The sequence below is a fragment of the Callithrix jacchus genome, chromosome 1 (genome assembly GCF_049354715.1).
Source record: "Callithrix jacchus isolate 240 chromosome 1, calJac240_pri, whole genome shotgun sequence".
NCBI classification, from domain to species: domain Eukaryota; kingdom Metazoa; phylum Chordata; class Mammalia; order Primates; family Cebidae; genus Callithrix; species Callithrix jacchus.
Genome location: NC_133502.1, coordinates 178,557,446 through 178,582,518, shown reverse-complemented (window position 1 = coordinate 178,582,518; position 25,073 = coordinate 178,557,446). Strand labels below are relative to the sequence as shown.

At 43.0% G+C, this 25,073-nt stretch overlaps 1 protein-coding gene across 29 annotated transcripts in view; it reads left to right on the top strand.

Moving 5' to 3' along the window:
- FNBP1 (formin binding protein 1) overlaps nucleotides 1-25,073 on the top strand; it is a 160,292-nt gene that overhangs the window by 53,034 nt on the left and 82,185 nt on the right. For all 29 annotated transcript variants that reach the window (XM_009004097.5, XM_078329475.1, XM_078329460.1 and 26 more), the window contains exons 2-4: nucleotides 1,363-1,478; nucleotides 16,318-16,374; nucleotides 17,082-17,229. In XM_009004097.5, coding sequence (XP_009002345.2) covers nucleotides 1,363-1,478; nucleotides 16,318-16,374; nucleotides 17,082-17,229 — 321 coding nt within the window. The remainder of the gene's footprint in view (nucleotides 1-1,362; nucleotides 1,479-16,317; nucleotides 16,375-17,081; nucleotides 17,230-25,073) is intronic.

Genomic DNA, 25,073 nt, shown 5'->3' with positions numbered 1-25,073 from the left:
GGGCCAGGCCCTCTTTGCTGATTCTGTGCAGCATCGCCGTCGTCTTTGGCATTCTGATCCTCGGCTGTTGCTTCAGATCCACCTACTCACTGGCTGCTCTCCTTGAGTTCTGAATCATTCTGTGTTTCCAGCTCTCTTCTGGACATGCCAGTCCCTCATTCAACATGTCAGAATGACATTTAATTTTCACCCCAAGCTGTGGCTCTTTCTTATCTGGATCTTCTGTTTAATCCCAGGAAGCAGAACCTGAAAGTCAATCTGGAATCCTCCCTCTCCCTCAGACCCTTCTCCCAGCCTCCACATCCAATCAGCCACTCACACACTAGTTGATTGTGTTTGTTAAATGTCCCTAAAATTCTTCCCTTCTGTCCCTATTTTGTCTCATCTAGACTGTTGGAGCCATTTCCTGCCTTCCTCTTCCAAGTCCTACTATGCCTGCTGGAGAGTCAAAACTCCTAAGTTCACCCTTCAAGCCTTTGGGTGATCTATCCCTGGGCTAGCTAGTTTCATCCCTCACCAATTCCAGTTTCCTTGTGCCCCACCCATCCCCACCTCGCCCTCAAGCAGCACAAATCCACCTGATTCTTGGATATCTCCATGTCTTTGCATTAGCTGTTGCTAGCATACCTGTCCCCTCTCATTCTTTATTCGGAGGGGATGGATTCATGCTCTTACACCCAGGCTGGAGTGCAGTGGTACAACAGCATGCCCAGATAAGTTTTTAAAATTTTTTGTAGAGATGGGGGTCTCACTATGTTACCCAGACTCCCTCTCATTCTTCCAGACTATAAAGCCCTAGGCACAGTGCAAGTTTAGGCTGTATTTTTGTTCATTTTGGTTTTCCAGCTTTAGGCACTGTTCCTGGCTCACAATGTGGGCTTGATATATGTTGGAAAGAATGTGTGTTTTACTTTAATCATTTGAAGAAGGTAAAATTTTGTAACTCTACTTCTCCAGTTCCTTGGGTGCAATTCAGTCGGCTGTTTTGAATGATTATGCAGAGATAACAGTTAAGGTGCCAACCGTGTGTGGATGCGTTTGTGTGTCTTTCACCTGTCAGTTTTTGGTATCTGGGAATGACATTTTTCTTTGCACTAGGACATCAATTGTATCTAAAAACTATGTTTCTAAAAGGAATCGGACATATGAATGAATAGGTCAGAGTTCACTACTCCAGGCAGTTTTCAAACCATATTTGGTAATGTTGATTTAAAATGGCTCAATGAAAAAGTACCCCAAGTATAATCATGGAAAATGCTAGTACTACTTTGTATGTAGCAATATATTGTTAAGAGAATTTTCATTGAAATTATGTTAATCACAGGGAAAGACGATAACTTCTCTCTTGTTTTGTTTTAACAGGATCAGTTTGACAACTTAGAAAAACACACACAGTGGGGAATTGATATTCTTGAGAAATATATCAAATTTGTGAAAGAGAGGACAGAGATTGAACTCAGCTATGCAAAGCAACTCAGGTAAGTTGATATTGAAAAACCTTATTTGTTAACTGCAAAATGATGTCAGGATAACGTATACTCTCATTTTATAGTATAAATGTATCATATTTTAAATATTTTTCCTTTTATGTAAGGTAATATTTCAATAGAAGTGATTTTATTTTTCATATGGAAAATTAATTTTCATAGAACATTAAAAGTAAAAACAAAGTTACTGCTTTAAGGCCCAGCTTTTTTCAACAGGATATTCACTGAGTTTCGGAGTAGCTTGTTTTTCGGTAAACTTTTTATTGAAATATATTAACATATGTACAGAGAAGTACACAAATCATAAGTGTGCAGCTCCATGAATTTTGACAGTGTGAACACACTCATGTAACCGGGAACCCAGGTCAAGAAACAGAAAGACCAGCCCAGGAGGCCCCCCTGGCCCCTTCCAGCTCCCCACTCTCCCCACAACGGTAACCACTCTCCTGACTTCTAATCACATGGATTAGTAGTGCCCACTTTTGAACTTTACATGAGTGTAATCATTTGAAATGCATTCCTGTGTATCTGGCTTCTTTTGTTCCATATTACGTTTGTGAGATTCACCATGTGGTATCATGTGGTGGGAGTCTGCTATTTTCATTGCTGTGGAGTATTTTGGTCTATGAATGCACCCAAACTCATCCATTCTGCTGTTACTAGGCGATTTGGTTGTTTCCAATTTAGGCATATAATGAGTAGCACTCCAACGAGCATTACTGTACAAAACTTTTTGTGCGTATCTGAACACATTTCCCAGGATCTACCTAGGATTCGAATTGCAAGGTCTCAGGCTACTCGTATGTTTCGCTTTAGTGGATAGGGTTAAACCATTTTCCAAGGTGCTTGTACTAATTCACACTCCCTCCCGTAATGTGTTGAGGGGGCCTAGTATTTTAAAAGTACTTCGGGCCGGGCGCAGTGGCTCATACCTGTCATCCCAGCACTTTGGGAGGCAGAGCTGGGCAGATTGCCTGAGGTCAAGAGTTTGAGACCAGCCTGGACAACATGGTGAAACCCCATCTCTACTCAAAATACAAAAATTAGCCAGGCATGGTGGCGCATGCCTGTAATCTCAGCTGCTGCTTGGGAGGCTGAGGCATGAGAATTGCTTGAACCCAGAAGGCCAGAGGTTACAGTGAGCTGAGATCGTGCCACTGCACGAGATCACCAACCTGGGTGACAGAGTGAGACGTCATCTCAAAAAAAAAAAAAGGGACTTTGGGGCTGGTCGTGGTGGCTGATGCCTGCAATCCAAGCACTTTGGGAGGCCAACGAGGGAGGATTTCTTGGGCCCAGAGATTTCAAGACCAGCCCGGGCAACATAGTGAGACCCCTGTCTCTATTTTTTTTTTTTAAGTACTTTGGATCTCCTTACATTTTTAATGATGAGATGATCCAAGAAATTTGTGTTTTTATAGAATATATTTAAAAGTTCTTGGTAGAACTAAGCTTGAACTTGAAGTGGCATACAAAATCTTTTTAATGATTTCTTGTTTTGTAGTTGAATTGGTTTGTGAATGTTGTTTTAAGGCTTGTTAAAGAGCTAGATGATTTTGATTTAGAAACATTTCGTTTTCTTTTCTTTTTTTTTTTTTTTTTGAGCCAAGTCTCACTGTTTCACCCAGGCTAGAGTGCAGTGGTGTGATCTCAGCTCACTGCAATCTCCACCTCCCAGGTTTGAGTGATTCTCCTGCTTCAGCCTCCCAAGTAGCTGGGATTACAGGTGTGCGCCACCATGGCCAGCTAATTTTTGTATTTTTAGTAGAGACAGGGTTTCACCATGTTGGCCAGGTTGGTCTCGAACTCCTGACCTCATGTGATCCACCTGCCTCGGCCACCCAAAGGGGTGGAATTACAGGCATGAGCCACCATGCCCGGCCCTTTTTTCTTTTTTTAAAAAAAACTTCCTTCAAGCTCCCTCACCATTGAATTTTAATCCGAAGATCATCTCTATAAGAGGTATGTGTTCATCTAGGGTTTCTGTTGTTGTTTCAGCAAGCTGGGGTTACAGTTGGGAGCCACTGCGCCTGGCCTCAGATTTTTTCATTGAGTGAATAACGTAAAACATTGCACAAGGAAATAATTTTTCTAAATGGAGAATCCAGATCAGTGTCTAGTGCCCTGAGTGCATATCAGCCTGGTAAACACTTCAGGGCTTTTTGAACTGAAAGTAGGAATAGAACATGGTTTGTTTCGCGTTGATTATTTGACTATTGCACTGTTAGTCAAGCAGTGTTATCTTTCGTGTGAAAATGGACTATGGGTGAGCTCTTGAGACGGCTCCTGATGTTCTTCCCATCACAGTCTCCCTTGCTGGCCTCTCTTCTTCCCCTGCCTGTTCACATCGCTATGCCCAGCGCCTGCTTCTCAGTCCTTCTCCCTTCCCAGTCTGTACTCTCCTGGTGACCGCAACTGTCTCGTGGCTTTAGATATGACCCATATGACATATATGGGTCACAGATAGGGATCTCCAAGCCAGACCTTGCCCCTGAACTCCAGAAACAGCTTGCTCAAAATCTCTACTTGGAAATGTCTAAAAACGTCTGAAATGATACATGTCTGAAACTGAACACCTGATCTTCCCAACTTAAAAATCTACATGTTGGCCGGGTGTGGTGGCTCTCGCCTATAATCCCAGCACTTTGGGAGGCCAAAGCGGGCAGATCATGAGGTCAAGAGATCGAGACCATCCTGGTCAACATGGTGAAACCTTGTTTCTACTAAAAATACAAAAATTGGCTGGGCTTGGTGGTGCACACCTGTAGTCCCAGTTACTCAAGAGGCTGAGGCAGCAGAATTACTTGAACCCAAGAGGCAGAGGTTACAGTCCAGCCTGGTGACAGAGCAAGATTCTGTCTCAAAATAAATAATAAATAAATACACAAATACCTAAATAAATAAAATTCACATGTCTAGGCGAAGTGAAGTGGCTCATACCTATAATCCCAGCACTTCAGGAGGCTGAGGTGAGAGGATTACTTGAAAGACAGGAGTTGGAGACCAGCCTGAGCAACATAGCAAGACCCTGCCTCTAAAAAGAATTTTTAAAAATTAGCCAGGCATGGTGGTGCATATCTGTAGTCCCAGCTACTCGAGAGGCTGAGGAGGGAGAATGCTTGAGCCCAAGACGTTGGGGCTGCAGTGAGCCATAATTACACTACTACACTGCAGCCTTAGCAACACAGCAAGACCCTAAATTAAAAAAAATAAAAATCTTCCATGGCCTAGATTTTCTTCCACTCACCTGAGGGTAGCTGCATACTTCCTGGTTTAGATTAAAAAAAAAAAAAAAAAAAAAAAAACCCTGGCATTAGCCAGGTGAGGGTGGATCACTTGAAGTCAAGAGTTCAAGACCAGCCTGGCCAACATGGTGAAACTCTATCTCTACTAAAAATACAAAAACATTAGTCAGGCCTGGTGGTGGGTGCCTGTAATCCCAGCTACTCTGGAGGCTGAGGGAGGAGAATCACTTGAACCCAGGAGGCAGAGGCTGCAGTGAGTTGAGATTGTGCCACTGCACTGCAGCCCGGGTAACAGAGCAAGACTCCATCTCAAAAACAAACAGGCTGGGTGTGGGGGCTCATGCCTGTAATCCCAGCACTTTGGGAGGCCAAACTGGGCAGATCACCTGAGGTCGGGTGTTCAAGACCACCCTGACCAACATGGAGAAACTTTGTCTCTGCTAAAAATATAAAAACATTAGCCAGGCCTGGTGGTGGGTGCCTATAATCCCAGCAACTCAGGGGGGCTGAGGCAGGAGAATCGCTTGAATCTGGGAGGTGGAGGTTACGCCACTGCACTCCAGCCTGAACAACAAGAGTGAAACTCCATCTCAAAACAAACAAACAACAACAACAACAACAAAAAACACGGGCGTCATCATCTCTGGCTCCCTTTTTTCTCTCACACTCCCGAGTCCAAGCCATCAGGAAATCCTGGCTACTCTACACATTCATCCAGGATCTGACACCTGTTATTACCTCCACTGCTGCCACTGTGGTCCATGTCACATGGCCCATGTGGTCCATTAATCTTTTGCCTGGTTATTATGAGTCTATTGACTCGTTTCCCTTATTCTACCTATATCCCCTATTCCCTGATTTCTACAAAGCAGCCAGATGACAGTACTCCTCTGTTCAAAATTCCAGTGCATCTCCATTTCATTCTGAGTAAATCCAAAAACCGTACAGTGAATGTCCTACCAAACCCTGTATGATCTGGTTCCCACACCCTTGTGACATGTTTTAACTCCCTTCCTCCTCCTCTCTGCTGTAACCATTCAGAGGCCTCCTTCCTGTTTCTTGTACATGCCAGGCATACCCTCACCTGAGAGGCATTGTGCTGACCCTTCCATGTAGATATCACCTCTGTGTTCTTCCCCAGCTCCATGTAGCTGACTCCCTCTCCTCCCTCCAGTACCTGCTCAGTGAGGCCGGCCTCATCCCCTAGCTCACTTAGCCTGCTTTGCTTTCCACTTTTCCTATATTAATGGTAACTTTCTACCATTTTATAGAATTTTTTCATTTATTTATTTTTGAAAATTGACAAAATATTCATTTCTATATTATTCGTATATGAAATTATATGTATTTAGGGTGTATAACATGATGCTTTGAAATATGTAACACTGCAGAATGCCCAAATCAGGTTAATTAACATAGGCATTACTGCACAAACCTAATTTTTTTTTTGAGGTAAGAACATTAAAATCTACTCTTCTAACAATTTAGCAGTTTTCCTCCTTCTCTGTCCTTCCCTTCCTTCCTTTTCTTCTTTTGAGACAGGGTCTCAACTCTGACCGAGGTGGAGTTCAGTGGCATGATCTTGGCTCACCTCTACCTCCTGGGCTCAAGTGATTCTCCCACCTCAGCCTCCCAAGTAACTGAGACCACAGGAATGCGCTGCCACACCTAGTTAATATTTGTATTTTTTGTAGAGACGGAATTTCGCCATGTTGCCCATGCTGGTCTTGAACTTCTGCGTTCAAGCAGTCCTCCTGCCAAGGCCTCCCAAAGTGCTGGGATTACAGGAGTTAGCACCTGGCCCAGCAGTTTTCAAGTATACAAACATTGTTATTAACTGAAGATACCATGTGGTGCAGTAGATCTCTTGAACTTCTTTCTTCTAATAAAAAATTTTGTCTCATTTGAACAACATCTCCCCAAACCTTCCCATAGAAATCTCCTGTGTATTATATTTTCTGCTCATGGTCTCCTGCGTCCTCTCAGCTAGAATGCAAGCCCCTTAAGGGTGGGGATCTTTGGGTTGTGTTCACTAATGTATCATAGTTCGGAATAGTGCCTGGCACATAGTAGGTACTCACTAAATATCTGTAGATTGAGTAAATTGGTAGGGTACAGGCCTAAGACATTTAGCCAGCTTTGCTTTATGGGGAAGTATGCGTTTGCACTGGCCTGTGAGAGCTGATCAGGCTTTAATAACAATAGGTAGAACAACAACGTGCCAGCTGAGTCTCAATCACTGGGGATGCTTTAATAAACGAGACACAGGAAGTGGCTGAACCTGGAGTGCTCACCTCCTCACAGCAGAAGGCGGAACTGCATGCAAATTAGCAAAGAATTCCAGCATTTAAAGATAGCATTTATGACTCCAAATATGTAAATGCAGTGATGCAATAGAGAATGAAGTAGGGGGCGGTTACTTACTTAGGCTGGTCAGGGAAAACCCAGTGCTTGAGAAGTGAATCACAAAAAGAAGCCAGGCTTGGGAGGATTTGGGGGCAGCAAGTGCAAAGGTCCCGAGATGGGAACACATATGAGGAATAGAAAGGCCAGTGTGGCTACAGCATATTCAACAGACACTTGCTTGAAATAGTAACGTGATGTTGAAAAATCAACGTTGGCTGGGTGTAGTGGCTCACACCTGTAATCCTAGAGCTTTGGGAGGCCAAGGTGGGCAGATCACAAAGTCAAGAGATCGATACCATCCTGGCCAACATGGCGAAACCCGGTCTCTTGTAAAAATACAAAAATTAGCCTAGCATGGTGGAATGTGCCTGTAGTCCCAGCTATTCAGGAGGCTGAGGCAGGAGAATCACTTGAACCCAGGAGGCGGAGGTTGCAGTGAGCCGACATCGCGCCACTGCACTCCAGCCTGGGTGGCAGAGCAAGATTCCATCTCAAAAATAAAAAAAATCAATGTGACCTTTGGGAGAGACATCTATCATTAAATAATTTTTTTCTACACTGCAGGGGGAAATGCTAACTTATTTTAGACATAAACTTATTTGAGACTTTGATTCCTGTAGGTCAGGTCTTAGCATGGGTCAAATCCATCAGCTTGGTTTTGTAAATAAAGATTTGTTGTAACGTTGCCATGCCCATGTGTATTGTCTGTGGCCAGTTTTGCAAGGCCGTCGGCAGTTGAGTGGTTGCTAAAGGATGCAGTTACCTGCAAGTCTGAAATATTTACTCTCTGGTCCTTTACAGAAAAAGTTGGCCAACCCCTGCTGTAGATCACTGTCTCTTCAAGGTAGTATACGTTGAAATTCCTAATATTTTTTTCCAAGTCTGACAAGCCTAATATTATTTTATTTACTTTTGAGACAGAGTCTCTGTCACCCAGGCTGGAGTGCAGTGGCATGATCTCTGGTGCCTTTCTCAGAAGCCATGGCCCCTGACACTCCATTAGCAGAGTAGCAGGGCCTGCTCAGCCTCAACCCCCACTGCTGCCTTCTGCTACCATACTGATTTTTGTCAACTTGATACTTAACAGTTGGTACATCTAGGTCTTAAATTGCTTTTCTCTTAGTATGAATGGGGTTGAACATCTTTTGATACATTTGAGCCATTTATTTTTTAAAAAGTGAACCATTCAAGTCCTGATGTTTTTAATTGGAGCTCACTGTATATAAAGGGTAACTAAATAGAAATCATTTTATACAACATATTGCATATTATATATATTATATAGCTATATAAAGCAATGGATTTACACTTAACAGTATAAACGACAGTACAGTAAAACCGAGGGATTTGCTAAACTTTAAATAGTAAACTCTTGGGTCGGGTGTGGTGGCTCATGCCTGAATCCAAGCACTTTGGGAGGCTGAGGCGGGCAGATCACCTAACATCGGGAGTTTTTGAGGCCAGCTTGGCCAACATGGTAAAGCCTCATCTCTCTACTAAAAACACAAAAATTAGCCGGGTGTGGTGGTGGGTGCCTATAATCCCAGCTACTCAGGAGGCTAAGGCACAAGAATCACTTGACCCTGGGAGGCAGATGTTGCAGTGAGCCAAGATAATGCCACTGCACTCCAGCCTGGGTGACAGACTCTGTCTCAAAAAATAGATATTAAACTTTTGTAAAATATGTCAAACAGATTATGAAAAGCTTATAGGATGTCATTATTGTGTACATGTATGTGTTTAATTCCGTGTTTAAATTTTACACAGGCTTAATTGACTCACTGCTATGAAAGATAAGGAAAATAATATTTACATGTTTTGCTTCTTCCAGTTGAGTAATATGACTTGGTTCTAAAACCCGAAGCCCCCAGTTGGTTTCTCTTCGTTCTGTATTTGAATGTAGACCCGTCTCAGCACTTCTCTCTACTGCAGTCTCTCTCCTTGACTCTTGGCATTAAGGTCCCCATTTAGATCTTGGGACGTGCTGCCCGAGTTCTTTCTTGCTTGAGAATGCTACTATACAACACTTTGACTCAGTTGTTCTCTGGTCACAGTTTTTCTCTCAATGTGGCTGCATCGTCTTTTGATTAAAAAGTCTGGGGCTAGCCAGATGGTTTTCTCTGTAGGTAACATGGCTGTTCCTGAGCAAATATTTAGGTCAGCTTAGCAGTCTGATAACTTCACTAAGCAATGCTTTGGAATTGATCATCATTTCTGAGTTTTTCTTAGACTCTTTCCTGTGTAAATTCTATGCTTCGTTTATTTCAGGGGAACTTGGTTTGATTATGTCTGTTTTTTTCTATTCTACTTACTGGGTCATATGCTTCAGAGATATGACTTATCCTTACGTTTCATCTTCTTATTCTTTAGTTTTTTTTTTCTGATTATTTTGGTTGTTTTCACATGATGGTTATTTCAAACCTTCCCTCTATTAAATTTGATATCCTCCCTCATTTATTGATGGGTTCTGTAGTGGTATGTTTTAGTCCTTAGTTCATTTCCTCAGCTTTGTGTCTTCCTTCTCATCCCATTTTATTTTATCCCGTAGTGTTAGGATTTTTTTTGTTTTTGACAGAGTCTTGCTCTGTGGCCCAGGCTGGAGTCCTGCATGATCTTGGCTCACTGCAACCACCACCTCCCAGATTCAAGGAATTCTCCTGCCTCAGCCTCCTAAACAGCTGGGATTATAGACGTGCGCCACCATACCTGGCTAATTTTGTATTTTTAGTAGAGATGGGGTTTCACCATGTTGGTCAGACTAGTCTAGAACTTCTGACCTCAGGTGAATCTGCCTGCCTCGGCCTCCCAAAGTGCTGGGATCATAGGCGTGAGCTATAGCACCTGGCCACAGGATTCTTGATTTATTGCCTTTGTGTTTTTACTAAGTTTGTCTATGGTATAAATAATCTGGAGGAGTGTGATTTTTGCTTATTTTTCTTATGTTTTCTTGCAGACTGGGTTTTTTTTCTTTTCCTTCTGTATTACCTGTCATATCTTTCACCTTGCTTGTATTTATTAGTTTAATTTTTTTTTTTTTTTTGAGACAAAGTCTCACTCACTCTGTTGCCCAGGCTGGAGTGCAGTGGCGCCATTTCAGCTCACTGCAACCACTGCAGTGGTTGGATTACAGGTGCACACCACCATGCCTGGCTGATTTTTTTTTTTTTTTTTTTTTTGTGAGATGGAGCTTTGCTCTTGTTGCTCAGGGTGGAGTGCAATGGTACGATCTGGGTTCACTGCAACTACCGCCTCCTGGGTTCAAGCAATTCTCCTGCCTCAGCCTCCCAAGTAGCTGGATTACAGGCATGCGCTGCCACTCCTGGGCAATTTTGTATTTTTAGTAGAGCTGAGTTTTCACTGTATTGGTCAGGCTGGTCTCAAACTCCTGACTTCAGGCCTCCCAAAGTGCGAGGATTATAGTCATGAGCCACCGCACCTGGCCCATACCTGGCTAATTTTTGTATTTTTAGTACAGATGGGGTCTTGCCATGTTGGCCAGGCTTGTCTCAAACTCGTGACCTCAGGTGATCCGCCTGCCTTGGACTTCCAAAGTGCTCGGATTACAGGTGTGAGCCAACTCACCTAGCCACCTTGCTTATATTTAATAGGGGCAATTTAGCGAAGTGGTTGAGTTCAGACTCAAGAGTCCCAATGCCTGGGATGTAATCCTGGTTTTTCCACTTAACAGCACAATGAATTGGGTCAAATTACTCCCCTTGTTTCTTTTTCATCTGTAAAATGTGAATCATCATCATCATCCTCCTCACCTTATAAGGTTGCTGACTGGGCTTAATGAGGTAAAGCGTGTGGAGGTCTTAGGCCAACACCTGGGCGTGTTTGTTTCTGTGTAAGCCACGCAGCGCCCTGTCTGCTCCGATGGAGTGTAGGTGAGTGTTCCTTGCCACGCTTCCTTGCATTTCTGGTACCATTGGCCTTTCCCTTTGAGTTCCACTTGAGGCTGGGGTGTTGTATGGTCTGCCTGGTTTGCTGAAAGCTGAGGACAGGTGTTTACAGAATCGGGGGAGGGAAAGGGCCTGGCTTTGAGACTCGACTCTGTCATTCCTTCTTAAACTTTGTTAGAGATTCTGTTATGGGGTTTATGCCATTAGGGCAAAGATTTTCCTCACTGTATTAGTCCGTTTTCATGTTGCTAATAGAGACATACATGAGACTGCGAAGAAAAAGAAGTTTAATTTTACTTACAGTTCCACATGGCTGAGGAGGCCTCAGAATCATGGCAGGGGTGCGAAAAGCACTTCTTACATAGTGGAGACGAGGGAAAATGAGGAAGCAAAGGTGGAAACCCCTGATAAACCCATCAGATCTCATGCGACCTATTCACTATCACGAAGCTAGCACGGGAAAGACCAGCCCCACGATTCACCTCCCCCTGGGTCCCTCCCACAATACGTGGGAATTCTGGGAGATGCAATTCAAGTTGAGATTTGGGTAGGGACACAACCAAACCATATCCCTAATCCCGTGGAATCCCTGGGTTTGGGGTGAACCCCCAGGGCACTCAGCTTGGAGGCCTGGAAAGTGGACTTCCCGGGGGTGAGCCCCGGCTCCTGCCCAAGGCCTTGGGTGGTCAGCATGGATGTTTTTCTCTCGCAGTTTTTCTGTCACTATTCTCTGAGTGCTTACCTGTCAGTTTATTTCTGTCTGGGTTGATTTTCAGGGTTAGTGGATGTATTTCTCTTCCTCTGATGGGGAGAAAGGAGTCAGTTTCCATTCTTAGCTGTCCCAGATTGTCTGTTTCTCTTCTTGGTCATCACTTTCTAAATTGTATGGACTGAGGTTAGACTCCTTTCTTGTTTTTTTTTTTCTGTTTTGAGACGAGTCTCATTCTGTCATCCAGACGGGAGTGCAGTGGCACGATCTTGGCTCACTATAGCCTCCACCTCCCAGGTTGCGATTCTCCAGTCTCAGCCTCCCGAATAGTTGGGGTTACAGGCTCCCGCCACCACGCCAGCTAATTTTTTGTATTTTTACTAGAGATGGGGTTTCACCATGTTGGTCATGCTGGTCCCAAACTCCTAACCTCGTGATCAGCCAGCCTAGGCCTCCCAAAGTGCTGGGATTACAGGCATCGGCCACTGTACCCAGACTCTTCATTTTTTTAAAGAAATTTTCTGCTGTTAAAAATTTCCCTGGCTTTTATTTTTTCACCTTTTGTTGTTGGGAAAGTGCAATTCTCTGGCTGGATTTTATTCTGCCATCTTGACCCAGAAACCTTGTGGTGAGCTTAAAAAAAAAAAAAAAAAGAAAGAGTGAAAAAAAAAAAAAAACATTCCTGGGCCCCACCCTGGACCTTCTGTTGCAGAGGGTCTGGAATAGGGCCGAGTATATAATTTTTGAAACCTTCCTGTGGTTCTTCAAATCAGCCAGGTCTAAATCCACCATCCTTATAAAAGGATGTTTATTTTTTCTTTTGCCTTTTTAGTTAGACTACCTGAAAAACAAGTTGAGATTCTCTACCTGAAAACACGTCAGATTTCTCAGAAAGACCCCATAAATTGAAAGATTTTTTTAAAGTGATTATTTGCTTGATCATTTTTTAAATTTTTTTTGTTTTTTTCTTTATTTTTTTATTTTTCTTAGCTTGTTCATTTTTTAAATAACATAATACAAAAAGGGTAAAAAGTTTGTCCCAAGAGAACAGCAGTGGAAAGTTGGTCTTATTTTTCAGTAGTACTCGAGAGAATTATCCTTAGAAATGAGGTTCACTTCTAGATCTCTTTACCTTTTAGATTTATGCTGGTATTTATAGAGTGAATTATTCATTAGTGCTTTTAAGAAGCACTTGGAATGCTATATATGCCAGCATTGTCAAAGTGATTCCCATTTATCAGAACTCAATGGTCTTTACAGAATATCACCTGCAAGGGATCGAATTTAATCCTGTTTAGGATTTGACTGATGAAAGAGCACTATAAAGAGTACTGGTTTTACCAGTATCAGAAGATTCAGATTCAACTGAGGTGTCCTTCAACTAGATACACAATTTACATGATTTTTATGGCTGCTAAGGACTGGAAGGAAGCTAAAAATAAAATGTGGATTTAACATTATGAAATAATTTTTATATGAAGTGTGAATTTAGAAGTGGTATTTTCAATTTGTAAGTTACTGGTAACAGAAGAAATGATTAATATTTAAAATCACGCGGTAGTCTGGAGACGGTGGCTCATGCCTATGATTACAGCACTTTGAGAGGCTGAGATGGGAGGATTGCTTGAGGCTAGGAGTTTGTGACCAGCCTCAGCAACATGACAGGACTCTGTCTCTACAGAAAAAATAATAATAAAAATGAGCTGGGCATGGGGGTCTGCACCTGTGGTCCTAGCTACTTGGGAGGCTAAAGTGGGAGTATCCTTGGGGCCCAGGAGTTTGAGGCTGCAGTGAGCCATGATTGTTCCACTGCACTCCAGTCCAGGTGACAGAACAAGACCCTGTACCTAAAAAAAAATTAAATAAAAATGGATTTTTAAATAAACTATGCACTAAAAGTATTTCTCATGCAGCCACTAGGCTTTTCCGAAACTCTGATCTCCCATATGTGCTGCTCTCAGTATATTTGGAAAATAACCCATTGATAATGTAGTCATCTGTTTTGCACACACTTCCCATTCATTTTTTTTTTTTTTTTTTTTTTTTGAGACGGGGTTTCGCTCTTGTTACCCAGGCTGGAGTGCAATGGCACGATCTCGGCTCACCGCAATCTCCGCCTCCTGGGTTCAGGCAATTCTCCTGCCTCAGCCTCCTGAGTAGCTGGGATTACAGGCATGCGCCACCGTGCCCAGCTAATTTTTTTGTATTTTTAGTAGACGGGGTTTCACCGTGTTGACCAGGATGGTCTCGATCTGTTGACCTCGTGATCCACCTGCTTTGGCCTCCCAGAGTGCTGGGATTACAGGTGTGAGCCACCGCGCCCGGCTTCCCTTTCATTCTTGATCCTTGTGGTGGTGTTTTTACTACATCTGTCGTTTAAGGAGTGGTTGTGATCATAAGCCAACTCAAAGACCTGTACTTTACTCTTGACATAAAATATTTATCTTTTTTGCATTGTTTTTTTCTCCAAGGGACATTCTTTAAGAAAATAATTGCTTTTTCACATTCTTTTGGCTCTAGAATTATTAAACACTGCCATGTATCTGCAGTATCAGCAGAGAAAGCATGTATAGTTTATATGCCTATGCTGACATGATCGAAGTCTTCAATTAAGTACATTTTTCTTTCATCAGTTAGTCTAACTATAATTTTTAAACTATTATATACATGTGTCCGTTTTTTGAATAATTGCGACAGTTGATGTTCTACTGGATGTTATCTAGTCCCTCAGAATTTCAAAACAAGAAGGACAATAGAGGTCATGTCGTCCAACCCCTGCTGACGTACAGATTAGGAACAGGAAACTCAGATTGGCTCATTTGCTGAGGTCATGCTGTCCGGGCACATGGTCTCTCCATTCCCAGAGCAGTGCCCTTTGTAATAAAGCCAGGGGCCTCTCCCATCATCTGGTAGCATTTGTTACAGATGAAACCACATGTCATTTGGTATGCAAAAGTACCATGACCAAAATTGTAAATTGGTTATCATACAGTTGTAGATTTGGGGGAAGTAGAAGAAATAGAAGTAAAATGTGAAATAATAAAGAGGAATAGCAACAGGGAATTAACAAGGAAGTGAACACTGAGATGCTGACACACGGAGAGTTCCTACTGTGGATTACTGCTCAGCATGCTGTCGCTATTTCTTGGCCAGGTGCAGTGGCACTTTGGGGGGCCAAGGCGGGCGGATCACCTGAGCTCAGAAGTTCGAGACTAGCCTGGTCAATATGGTGGAACCCATGTTTGTAGCCCAGCTACAAAAATTAGCTGGGCGTGGTGGTGCATGCCTATAATCCCAGCTACTTGGGAGTCTAAGACCAGGGAATCACTTGAACCCAGGAGGCAGAGGTTGCAGTGAGCCAAGATCACGTCACTGCACTCCAGCCTGGGCAACAGCACTACTCCGTCTCAAAGAAACAAGAACACATTTCTTTGAGAAACGTTTCTCTAACTATGGCTGTTTCTCTAACTATGATCACCTAAAGTCAGGACCCAAGAGAAATCAGTCAGTAGAACCAGTGTTAGTGAGAATTTTTTGTTTTTTGGGTTTTTTTTTCCCCATGATTACCTCTTAGTTTTTGTGTCTTTTTGAGAATATAAAGAAAAATATTTAGATTCTTAACCTGGAGATGAGATTAGGAAGGGAACCTGGATGATTTTGGCTAATCTGAATGTGTTCAATGCAAACCTGCTAGGCAGGGTAAAAGTTTTTCTAGTTAAATGTCTTAGCATCAACACCCCCAAAATATTGTCTCAATTTCCTTCAGGAAGACTTATTCACAGGTCATTTTTATGTGCTCTCTGGTAGAGCAGCCACACAGCCTTAGAAACATGCCCCTGGCACTCTGATATTTTAATTTAAACATTTGGACACAGTTTTCCTTGGATTTGGAGCAGTAACACCCCAACTCAGGATGACCACGAGAGAATGGTGGCCTGATAAGGAAAACACCTCAGTGCCACAAATGAGAGCTACTGCACAGCCAAGCGCGGTGGCTCACACCTGTAATCCCAGCACTTTGGGAGGCCAAGGCAGGCAGATCATTTGAGGTCAGGAGTTTGAGACCAGCCTGACCAACATGGTGAAACCCCGTCTCAACTTTTGTACTTTATGTAAAAATACAAAAAAATTAGCCTGGCCTGGTGGCATATACCTGTAGTCCCAGCTGCTTGGGAGGCTGAGGCAGGAGAATTGCTTGAATCTGGGAGTCAGCGGTTGTTGCAGTGAGCTGAGATCGCGCCGCTGCACTCCAGCCTGGGCGACAGAGCAAGACTCTATCTCAAAAAAAAAAGAAAGCCACTGCATATTTACACACGGCCTGTCCCCTCCAATTGAATAATTCTGTTCTTATTTACTCTGCCTTTGAGACAAGAGATGAAAAGCCATGCAAGTGCTTAATAACAGGAGCTTCATCACGCATGTTGAAAGACTGAAGGAAATGGATTTCAGCTGTGGACTTTTTTTTGTTTGTTTTAAAACGTGTAACAAAAGCACTAATGTCATCTTTCATTCCTGATTTCTTAATTATCTTTCTCTATAAAGCTGACATGTCTGCATTTTTATTTCAGGAATCTTTCAAAGAAGTACCAACCTAAAAAGAACTCGAAGGAGGAAGAAGAATACAAGTATGTTTACCATTAAAAATTGTCTGGTAACGCTCACGTGCCATTGATGCGGACACACAGAAAGGAGAAATACATGTCTATCAAAATAAGTTGCATTTCCCATTTGTTTTGTGTCAGTTTTTAAATTGGGGAAGAGAACAATAAAAATATAATTAACTTTTCCTATATGGAGTCACTGGAGCTGTAACCAATTGTTTCAATTAAAGTAATTAGGAAAACTTTAGAATGTAATTAAGCAAAAACAGGAAGTATGGAATCTGCATTCTGGAGTCTTGATTTGGTTTGGCACTATTAGGAGTACCTGTCATGCTAGTCATTCATCCAAGAAATATGTCCATTTCAGTCAGCAATTAAGGCATCTTAACGCTAGGCAGCTCAAGTATTATATCTCTAATGTAGATCTAAATACCCTTTACATTAGCACATATAGCATGTATATGAATTTTGGATTATATCTGGGCTAAGTATGAACGAAGCCAAATATGACATTACATGGAGCGCTTCAGTTTTGCAAAATGAAAATGTTTCAATTGTAATTAATTCTGACCCATTTTGATGAGAACACTGGATGTGTAATGAATACTCAGGATCCTATGGGAGGTGGATGCCAATTAACCTCATTTTAATTAATATTTCCTTGGTGTAAAGCAGAATAAGAATGAATGTGGCCTTGTATGAAAAGCTGTGGTGTGTGTTCTGTTCCATAGGTATACGTCATGTAAAGCTTTCATTTCCACCCTGAATGAAATGAATGATTATGCCGGGCAGCATGAGGTTATCTCCGAGAACATGGCGTCACAGATCATTGTGGACTTGGCACGCTACGTTCAGGAACTGAAACAGGAGAGGAAATCGGTGAGCAAAACTTTATTCTTTTTCTTCCTACAAGATGGACCAAACACAGTGGGAATATCCCTAGAAGATTAAAATTAAATAAAACCATGTAAGACGGTGGGTCTTAAACTTCACACCTTTGAGAATCATATAAAAGTTATGGATCCCAGCCAGGCATGGTGGCTCACGCCTGTAATCCCAGCAATTTGGGAGACTGAGAGCAGATCACGAAGTCAGGAGTTCGAGACCAGCCTGATCAACATGGTGAAACCCTGTCTCTACTAAAAATACAAAAATTAGCTGGGTGTGGTAGCGGGCGCCTATAACCCCAGCTACTCGGGAGGCTGAGGCAGGACAATCACTTAAACCTGGGAGGTGGAGATTCCAATGAGTCGAGATGGTGCCATTGGACTCCAGCCTGGGTGACAAGAGCAAAACTCTGTATCAAAAAAAAAAAAAAAATAGTGCTTATAAGTAGGTCAAAAAAAAATGGAAAGATGTCCCCAGTTAAATGCATTCCGTTCCCTGGCTCATTCATTGCTAATGAAGCAGACGTGACTGTTCCTCTTGCCACCATTACTGTCATTTCATAAACAGGTCTTGTTGTTAACCAAAGAGAAGAATGTTCACTCAAAGTATATTCTTAGTTACAATTTTGCCTTAAGCGATTTATCTTTAAGCCATGGTCTGTATCATTGTACTTTGACTACATGTGTAGTACAGAATAATTTGTTACTAGTGATAAAGTAACCACCTTGGCCAGTGATAAAACTTTTTTTTTTTTCTGAGACAGTCTGGCTCTGTTGCTCAGGCTGGAGTATAATGGCACAATCTTGGCTCACTGCAACCTCCACCCCTCAGGTTCAAGCGATTTTCCTGCCTCAGCCTCCAGAGTAGCTGGGATTATAGGCATGCATCAGCACACCTGGCTAATTTTTGTATTTTTAGTAGAGTTCTAGTTGGCCAGGTTGGTCTCCAACTCCTGACCTCAGGTGATCCACCTGCTTTGGCCTCCCAAAGTGCTAGGATTACAGACATGAGCCAACAAGATTGCTATGGCTTGTGCTGAAATGGAGGTAACATTAAATAATAATGACAAAGTGATTATTTAATTGCAATTATGGTAGTTGCCACAAAGAAAGAGTACAACGTGCTAAGAGAACATACCGTAGGATCCCTGACATGCTAATGCTCTGGGGTCAGGAAAGGGCTTCACAGTTAAGGCTACTGTAAGACTTGAGGGATGAGTAGGACTTGTTTGGGACAAGCATTCAGTAGAGAGCAGCCAGGGCCCCCGGGCAGGAAGGCCTTTGAAAACATTTCAGTTTAGTTCTTTCTAAACTAGAAATGCATAGCATCTGGCCTTGGATAGGTTTAAAAGTCAGGAAGAGATAAATGCCTTAAGATCAACCCATTGGTTTAAAACAATAGCACTGTGCTGACAAACCGAGAAATTTTCATCTGTTCACATTAGCGCAATGGCTCTCAACTAGGGACAGTTTTGCTCCCTACTCCAGCAACACCTGTCAACATCCAGAGATTGTTTGGTTATGCCAGGGAGGCAGCTAAACAGCTCAAAATGAATGTCCAGGAGCGCTCCACAACAAAGAGTGGCCTGGCCCGAAATGTCTCTATTGCTGAGCGTGAGAAACCCTGCACTGGAGCCCTAAATGAGATGACAGCCTCTGCTAGACCATTCATTAATGATTTCTTTAGTGACAGAAGGATGCAGTGAAACAATACTAAGGTTCAGAATGAAGCACAAATATCTAAGATAATGATAAAATGAATACAATCAATCTTAACATGATCTTGGACTACTTCCCTGGACCCTGAACTTCCCTTGACCTTGCAAAGGTTTATATTTTCTTCCTGTTTGGTTTCTTTTGCCAGTGCTTTCCCTCTTTTTTTTTCTGAGAGGGAGTGTTACTGGGTTGCCCAGGCTGGAGTGCAGTGGCGCAATCTTGGCTCACTGCAACCTCCGCATTTCGGATTCAAGTGATTCTCCTGCCTCAGCCTCCCGAGTAGCAGGGATTACAGGCACATGCTACCACACCCAGCTAAGTTTTTATATTTTTGGTAGAGACAGGGTTTCAGCATGTTGGCCAGGCTGGTCTCACACTCCTGACCTCAAATGATCCACCTGTGTCGGCCTCCCAAAGTGCTGGGATTATAAGCATGAGCCACTGTGACCCCTCATATACCTTTGCTGCGTTATGACCAAGTTGTTTTATATTTTATTTACTCAGTGTTAATTATGACTTTTTTATAGTCAGTCATATCTGTATATTGGATTTAGTTCCTTTTGTTAATCAAAAATTATAGTAATTTATGGAATAAATTATAGGAGGTACAGATCCACATTAAATGTCTTGCAATACATAGTGTTCCTTTTATTTTTAGGAGAATTGCGAGTACAGGTTTCTGAGTCAGACGTTCTGTTGGGAGGAGCTGTTAACATCATGCTCTTCTGAAACATTCTGTAATTAAATCAAAACGACATTTTAGAAAATCATGAAATCTTTTGAAATACTAGAAAGAATATCAGTAAACTAATGTGTGTTATTTGTGTTATCTTATTTTATTTATTTAATTTTTTTGAGACAGAGTCTCACTCTGTTGCCCGGGCTGGAGTGCAGTCATGCAAACTCAGCTTACTGCAGCCTCTGCCTCCTGGGTTTCAGCGATTCTCCTACCTCAGCCTCCTGAGTAGCTGGGATTACAAGCATCCTGCCATGCCCAGCTAATTTTTGTATATATATATATATATATATATTTGAGACAGAGTCTCACTCCGTCACCAGGCGCCAGGCTGGAGTGCAGTGGCGTGACCTCAGTTCACTGCAACCTCTGCCTCCTGGGTTCAAGCAATTCTCCTGCCTCAGCCTCCCAAGTAGCTGGGATTACAGGTAGGCACCACCATGCCCAGCTAATTTTTTTTGTATTTTTAGGAGAGACGGGGTTTCACCATGTTGGCCAGGCTGGTCTCAAACTCCTGAGCTCAGGTGATCTGCCCACCTTGGCCTCGAAAAGTGCTGGGATTACAGGTGTGAGCCACTGCACCTGTCCTGTTTGTGCTATTTTAATATAATGCCTCATGGGCATTTTTTCTTTTTCCTTTTTTCTTTCTTTCTCTCTTTTTTTTTTTTGAGACAGAGTCTCATTCCGTTGCCCAGGCTGGAGTGCAATGGTTCGATCATGGCTCACTTAGCTTCAACCTCCTGGACTCAGGTGATCCTCCTATCTCAGCCTCCCAAGTAGCTGGGACCACAGGCATGTGCCACCACGCTCAGCCAATTTTTAAAAATTTTTTAGAGACAAGGTCTTGCTGTGTTGCCCAGTCTGGTCTGAAACTCCTGGATTTAGGTGATTCTCTCACCTCAGCCTCCCAAAGTGCTGGGATTATAGGCAACCCCATGCCTGGCCTATTTTTCTTTTCTCTGCATAATTGTTTCCATTATTTTGAATGAGTAAATAATGAATTAGCATTATGGTATACTAATCACTGTCATTTAAAAAATTATTCCAGTAATATTGGGGGCCAGGTGTGGTGGCTCACACCTATAGTCCCAGCACTTTGGGAGGCCCGGTTTTTAGCCTTGTGCTTGTTATAGATTATAATGGCTAACCTCAATTGCATTTTCACAAGTTAACCTTCACATTATCCCTGTGGGATGCGGACTGCTAGTTTTCTAGATTTTACCCAGGATAAGGACCCTGGAGCACAGGAAGGTGAAATGACCTGGGCGTGTTGCTCTGTGGTAGAGCTGGGTGTCCCACCCAGGCTGCCTCCTTCATGGGGCAGTGCATGTTTGCATGCATGGTTTTGTTTCCATTGAGTTTTTTTCAACATACCTTCAAGGATGCTGGAGTAAACAGTAGGATTATCTTCATCTGCAGCTAGCCTTATAAAAAGAACTATTTGGCCAGGCGCAGGGGTCACGCCTGTAATCCCAGCACTCAGGAGGCCAAGGTGGGCAGATCACTTGAGGTCAGAAGTTCAAGACCAGTCTGGCAACATGATGAAACCCTTTTCTACTAAAAATATGAAAAATATAAATATATATTTTAAAAAATTAGCTGGGTATGATGGTGCATACCTGTAATCCCAGCTACCCGGGAGGTGGAGGTTGCAGTGAGCTGACATGGCACCACTGCACTCCAGCCTGGGTGACAGAGTGAGACCCTGTCTCAAAAAAAAAAAGAAAGAAAAGAAAAGGAACTATTTAATACCTTCTTGTAATAAGCAACATTTCTCCTTTAGAGCTTTTACTTTTGGCTCCCCTGACTTAGTAAACACTAATTTTTGTAAGGATGACTCTTAACAGTGGAATGCTATCATTTCTGTCTTCTGTTGAGGTTAATTTTTGGCAGATTTAGCATAACAGAGTGAGAACTCAAATCCAGGTCTTCTGAGGCCAGATTCAGTCGCCTTCCCACTGGGCTGTGATGTGGGGCTGGCAGCGGACTTCAGGTCTGTCTTAAAGGATGGGGAAAGGCCATATAAGTTCTGAGTTCACAGAGCAGGAGCCCCCTGCTTGGTGGTGGGCAGAGGAGAGGAAGGACACAAGATTTTTAGCTAACAACCCTGCTCAGGATTCCTGGCAGCCCTGCCCTAGGCAGGTTATGGAAGCTCTCTGAGCATCCACTTATGCATCTGTAAGCTGAGACCGATCACAGTCACCTTAGGGAGTTTTGGGGACGATTGTGAGAAGACAAATATGAACCTCATAGCACAGCATTCAGGTATACTGACATATGGGTGCTGAATATGCAATTTCTCTTGCTGTAATCATTCTGTTCCTCAATACAGAATCTCAGTTCCACCCCAGAGCTTCTTGATCAGAGTTTGTTACAGAAAAAGGAGCATGCTGGCCACGAGTGGTGGCTCACGCCTGTAATCCCAGGACTTTGGGACGCCGAGGCTGGCGGATCACCTGAGATCAGGAGTTCAAGACCAGCCTGGCCAGCATGGCGAAACCCATCTCTACTAAAAATACAAAAATTTGCTGGGCATGGTGGCGGGCACCTAGAATCCCAGCAACTCGGGAGGCTGAAGCAGAAGAATCTCTTGAACATGGGAGGCGGAGATTGCAGTGAGCCAAGATTGTGTCACTGTACTCCAGCCTGGGTGGCAGAGCAAGACTCTATCTCAATCAGTTAATCAGTAAATAAATAAAATGTGGAATTGGTTGATGGTATAGGAAACAAGCTGCTTTTTTTTTTTTTTTTGAGACGGAGTTTCGCTGTTGTTACCCAGACTGGAGTGCAATGGTGTGATCTCAGCTCACTGCAACCTCCGCCTTCTGGGTTCAAGCAATTCTCCTCCCTCAGCCTCCCAAGTAGCTGGGACTACAGGCACACACCACCATGCCCAGCTAATTTTTGTATTTTTAGTAGAGACAGGGTTTCACCTTTTTGACCAGGATGGTCTTGATCTCTTAACCTCGTGATCCACCCGCCTCAGCCTCCCAAAGTGCTGGGATTATAGGCGTGAGCCACTGCGCCCGGCAGGAAACAAGCTGCTTTTAACATTTTAAACCCAGCTACTATTTCTCATGACTGACTAGAAAAAATGCCTTACTTAAAGTATCATCCTTAACTATCAGCATAGTACAGATTGGGTCATTTGATCCTACAGTGGCAGGATCCTGGCTGCCCAAAGGATTTAGGATTACTGCTGGATCTCATTACTGCATCTAGAAAGAATGCCCAAGTTCAGTGGAGAATATTGGTTGAAAATTACTTTTTACCTACATTTTGCTGTGTTTGAATGGATAAGGGTCAGCATGATGAAAAATGGCTCTCTGTGCAAAGATGATGTTTCCTTCCTTTTTTTGTATGGATTTGAAAGGAAGTAGAAGTAGGGGGGCAATTGGCATTGTTGCCTTTGTGGCCATACCAGCTGTTTGATCTTTAAGTTTTCAAATCTAACTGTAGGCTGGACACAGTGGCTTATTCCTGTAATCCCAGCACTTTGGGAGCCCGAGGCGGGCAGATCACTTGAGGTCAGGAGTTTGAGACCAACCAGGCCAACATGGTGATACCTCATCTCTACTAAAAATACAAAAATAAGCTGGGCGTGGTGGTGTGTGCCTATAATCCTAGCTACTCAGGAGGCTGAGGCAGGAGAATCGCTTGAACCCAGGAGGCGGAGGTTGCTGTGAGCCAAGATTGCACCACTGCACTCCAGCCTGGGCAACAGAGCGAGACTTTGTCTCAAAAAAATAAAAACAACAAAAAACAAAAATGCGGCCAGGCACGGTGACTCACGCCTATAATCCCAGCACTTTGGGAGGCTGAGGCGGGTGGATCACGAGGTCAAGAGATCAAGACCATCCTGGTAAACATGGTGAAACCCCATCTCTACTAAAAATACAAAAATTAGCTGGGCACGGTGGCGCACACCTGTAGTCGCAGCTACTTGGGAGGCTGAGGCCGGAGAATTGCTTGAACCCAGGAGGCGGAGGTTGCAGTGAGCGGAGATCGCACCATTGCACTCCAGCCTGGGTAACGAGTGAAACTCTGTCTCAAAAAAAAAAAAAAATATATATATATATATATATAAAACTATAAAATAGGATGACTACTTCTATTTAAGGTTCTAGGAGAAAAGTTGCTTTTTATGCTACACATATACTATATTTTTGTACCACAATGCAGTGCATTTTAATGCTATGAATAACCATTGTTTGTCCTGACGCACAAATTGGTAGGCTCATTTTGGTGAAAATATGTTGATTTTTTAAAAAATACAGATTCAGGCCAGGTGCAGTGGCTCATGCCTGTAAACCCAGCACTTTGGGAGGCCGAGGTGGGCAGATCACGAGGTCACGAGTTTGAGACCAGTCTGGCCAACATAGCGAAACCTGTCTCTACTAAAAAATACAAAAAATGAGCTGCATGTGGTGGTGTGTGCCTGTAATCCCAGCTACTAGGGAGCAATCTAGAGGCTGAGGCAGGAGGATCACGTGAGCTCTCAAGGCCCAGCCCAGGTGATGGTGTGAGACTCCGTCTCAAAAAAAAAAAAAGATTTGGGAGCTGAGGTGGCTCAGGCCAGTTTTCCTGGCACTTGAAGAGGCAAGGCTATGCATTTGAGGCCAGCCTGGGCAACATAAGAACCTCTCATTCATTTAAAAAAAAAAATGCAGATTCACAGCATGGTGCAGTGGCTCACGCCTGTAATCCCAGCACTTTGAGAGGCTGAGGTAGGTGGATCACAAGGTCAGGAGTTTGAGACCAGCCTGACCAACATGGTAAAACCCCACCTCTACTAAAAATACAAAAAAAAAAACCCAAAAAACTAGCCAGCCATGGTGGCACACACCTGTAACATCAGCTTCTCAGGAGACTGAGGCAAGAGAATTGCTTGAACCTGGGAGGCAGAGGTTGCAGTGAGCTGAGATCATACCACTGCTCTTCAACCTGGGTGACAGAGCGAGACTCTGTCTCCAAAAAAAAATGCAGATTAACTAAAAAGAGAACCTTTTCCTCTGCAAGAGCTTAGCAGTTTAGGTTCTTTGCTGCCTGTCATCTGAGCCTGCATCTGTCTCTTAGGAAAACAGGAGCAGTCGGAAGCCCTGGACAATGAGGCCCTATAATTTCTTCACCTAGTGGGTTCCACTTAGGGCAATTGTCTTTTCAGTAAGATGTTCACAATCTCTTTAGACATAATGGAATCAGTGGCCAGTCCTTGCGGGTGCATATAAAAAGAACATTACTAAAACTGAATTAAAGAACAAAATCTCACAATCCTTTATAAACCAAAATTCTCATTTTTCAAAGTTTCCTTCCTGATGTCATTTACAGATATGTATAATGTTTAAGAATATTGGCTGGGTGCAGTGGCTCATGCCTGTAATCCC